Here is a 3546-nt window from a genome sequence, read left to right as displayed (position 1 = left end):
TTAACTTTAATACAACCACTAGCTATCTGAAAATCTGATGACTACATATAACTACTCACCTTAGCTGCAAGGAAGTGAAGTTCTGCAAGCAAAACAGTGAAATTACTGTAAGGATGTCATGCTGTGCACATTTCTGCAATGAATTACCCCCAAATGTAAAGACCCTGCAGAAAAGAGCCAAATACAAACAACAGAGAGTTGCATCTGCAGCACAAGCATGACTAATTTACAAGCCCAGACCTGTTTTGCTAAACGTGCATATATGTTTTCTTTTTAACATTATTTCTGCAAAAAGATGTGCATATTTGCACTTTTTCGACATGTTAGGACACAGGAATGCTACATGTCATCTTTCGCCATTAGTATTTGATGGAAAGGGAGATGCTTATCAACCTGCAGGGGCAAAGTTACAAAGAAAAAAAACCAAAAGGACTGATCCTGATTGTTGATGCCATCTCTGAACATGAACCGGCATGCATGTTTAGGCAAACAAATCTGAATTTACATCATTTGAATTTTTTTTTTCAAAAAAAAAAATATATAATTAAGAAAAACTACAAAAACTACAACCCCTAATGACGAAGTCAATCTAAACACCAACAAAAACTGCTCCCATTACTCGAATATACCACCTCTTTCTGTAAACGTCCTGCTGTCATGTGGCTTTGCGGTTTTTTTTTTTTTTTTAATTCTTGAAATTTCAGTTCAAAGAAGTGAAAGAGTAAGCTAGCGATCGTCCTCTCTTAGTTTCACTTTCGTTTCTAGGAAAGGAGGAGGAGGAGGAGGCGGAGCAAAGCCTGTTAAAAAGCCTGTGAACTGTTTACCAGGCTTCACACACACAATCTAACGGCTGGAGCTCAAAGCCCAGAAGGTGTAAAGGTTAACCCCAAATGCAACTGTGCACCCTGCATCCTGACAACCGAGGGATTATTTGCAAGGAATTCTGCTCTTTGCCATCACAGCTTTCGCACTTTGGGATTACAGACCATACGGATCCTTAAACCGCTACATCAGTCAGAACAAAACGGTGAGCCTTTATTTCTCTCCATATATATATTAAGAAAAGAAAAAAGAAATAAATGATATATTTGGTTGGGATGCTTTTGGGGGGTGGAAAATGGCGATGGAGAATCGTAGCTGCTTTTGTTTTATGGGAAAACAGCGTTCAGAAAAATGTTAAACCATGGATCAGGCTCAGGTTTCTCTGAGCGCAGTCTGGCTGAAGTGAACGGTAATCATGAGAAACTTTACAAGTCAAGTATTCGTCTGAACGGCTTCAACATCGTCTCGGATGTAAGAGTAAACGGCCGGATATCAGCACAGGTCGTCACCAGTGTTAATCATTACTCTTTCCTTGAATTTAACTCAACTTCCATCCACTGGTGGCGCAAGTTTTTTTTTCTTTTCCTTTTAGATCATTCGCGTTAAAGAAGGAAGGAAAATACCATTAATCACACACTGGATACTGTTGATTTTTTATGTATAGCTTATAAGAACAGGATGCTTTAAAGAAATCAAGTCAATGCATTTTAGTGTAAATATTTTATCTGAATTCTTAGTTAAATGATGCTTAAGTCATTACAGAAGAAGCAGTAAAATACTTTTGTGTGTGTGTGTGTGTGTGTGTGTGTGTGTGTGTGTGTGTGTGTGGAGGGGGGGGGGATACGGATTGTACAGTAGTCTGGCTGTGGCAACCATCACTGTCGATTTTATGCCGGCTTAACCGCAGATCCAAGTCATAACAAAGCTGAACTGCTCAGTGGAAACTACAAGGCGTTTCTCGTCTATCTGCGCACACCAGCGCTCTTTGTGCTTTGAGGAGTCTGGGTTTTTTTCAAAGCTGCTGTGAAAGTGATGCTAGCCTCAGTTGTGAGTGAAAAAGTCAATGACCTTTCTGTCTGTTTGTCTCTCAGGATGTCAGTGTGGTGGTTAGAGATGGGAGAGGGTCTGGGGCCTCTCTCCCCTGTAGGATGGTAGCCGACGGCACGGTCGAAGGCCATGACAAGACCCGCTTGTCAAGCTTGTCATCATCATCATCCTCATCCTTGTCTTCCTCCTCCTCCTCAACACTTCGCACCGAAGTGGAGCAGCTTCAGCGTCAAGCCAATCAACACCGTAGAACGCCCTCCGTCTATCTGACTCACTTTCCGACGTTCACCTGCAAGGAGGACTGCAGAATCATCACAGACACAGCGTCCAAGCTCGAGCGCTGCGGCTTCTACTGGGGTCCCCTGGGAGTGGAGGACGCTCACCGCATGCTTCGGGACGCCCCGCTGGGCAGCTTCCTCATCCGTGATAGCCGTCAGAAAGACGTCTTCTTCACGCTGTCCTACCACGCCAAGACGGGACCGGTCAGCGTGCGCATCGACTACAAGCGCCAGAAGTTCTCACTAGCGGGCAACCTGCGGTCTTTCCAAACACTCTTTGCCCTCTTGGAGCATTACATCAATTCTCCTAAGAAGAGCTTGAGCGTCCCCTACAGGAAATGGGAACCGACGCTGCAGGAGCTGTGCAGGAAGCGCATCTTGGAGCTGTGTGGAGGGGCAAGCCAGGTTCCAGAGCTGCCGCTCACACATGTCGCCCAAGACTTTCTGTTGGAATTCCCTTACAAACTGTAACCAGCTTACCATACAAACTGTTGACAGTATTATTTATAATTTCAAGAAGGTCGCCCTTACCAAGTAACAGCAAGGGATTGGTAAAGCCTGTCTGCGACTCAGTGGAGATTGAGACTGCTGTGATATGGTTACAGGGAAAACCCTTTGAGCTGAAAAGCTCCCAAATGCTCGAAAAGGGAGAACACGTTAGCAGTCGAGTGCAGACAGCCTCCAGCTGGAGTGGGTTTGTGGCTGACATTTCAACATATATTACCTCTAGAGACTCAACTCCCAGTTTCACATGGACAGAGCACCTGTTGCTCTTGAGGAAGTATGAAAAGTTGGGATGTGCTGCATTAAAAGAAAACTACAGACACAACAGAGCTATTTTAGAGATGAAAGAACCGGTGGGCTCGCCTGTGAATGCCGCCGTTCCACTGGAAACTGTAGTCCAACATAAATATTATCCAAGGACGTTAAGAGAGCGGACATTTAGACGCATGGAGGGATGGCGGAGGGTACTGTTGCCATGCCACAAGGGAGATATATTTTTGTAGCAGGTTTAAATACTCTAATAATGTGGAATGTTTACATCACACATGAATGTCAATCAGCACTGACTCTCGAACTGTCATCTGTCTCATTCTTGAAAACCCAACGGAGGATGTCAGAGTGTCGAAGACAGGCCTCAAACACATGTACTGTAACTCTTAGCTCTCCTGTCTCCCTCACAAAGCTCACATGTGAGAGTTTCGTGACTGAATTGAACATATTTTTTTAACATGTCTTATTATTCTATTTTAAATAAAGTATTTAAACTCACTGCGATAGTTATGTTTTGCTTTTTAACTTTTCCTGTCATTCCGCACTGACTTGTGGGAGTTTTGTGGGAGTTAAGTGAGAGAAGGAGGGACAAACACACACACACACACACACACACACACACACA

General features: G+C 43.9%; 1 protein-coding gene across 1 annotated transcript; it reads left to right on the top strand.

Annotated features, from left to right (window-relative positions):
• The first annotated feature begins 812 nt into the window (after positions 1 to 812).
• On the top strand, positions 813 to 2815 carry socs1a (suppressor of cytokine signaling 1a). The gene is made up of 2 exons (XM_005943607.3): positions 813 to 1027; positions 1914 to 2815. Exon 2 carries the CDS (start codon positions 1971 to 1973, stop codon positions 2616 to 2618), a length of 648 nt encoding a protein of 215 aa, XP_005943669.1. The 5' UTR covers positions 813 to 1027; positions 1914 to 1970; the 3' UTR covers positions 2619 to 2815.
• The last annotated feature ends 731 nt before the right edge of the window (positions 2816 to 3546 follow it).

The sequence above is a fragment of the Haplochromis burtoni genome, unplaced genomic scaffold (genome assembly GCF_018398535.1).
Source record: "Haplochromis burtoni strain Fernald_Lab_line unplaced genomic scaffold, NCSU_Asbu1 Contig_379, whole genome shotgun sequence".
In the NCBI taxonomy this organism is placed as follows: domain Eukaryota; kingdom Metazoa; phylum Chordata; class Actinopteri; order Cichliformes; family Cichlidae; genus Haplochromis; species Haplochromis burtoni.
The sequence above is the reverse complement of the archived record's forward strand: the minus strand, read 5'-3'. Positions and strand labels throughout refer to the sequence as shown.

What these genes read in the sequence shown, in the direction of transcription:
- socs1a (XM_005943607.3), top strand. Translation starts at nt 1,971, where the DNA reads ATGGTAGCCGACGGCACGGTCGAAGGCCATGACAAGACCCGCTTGTCA.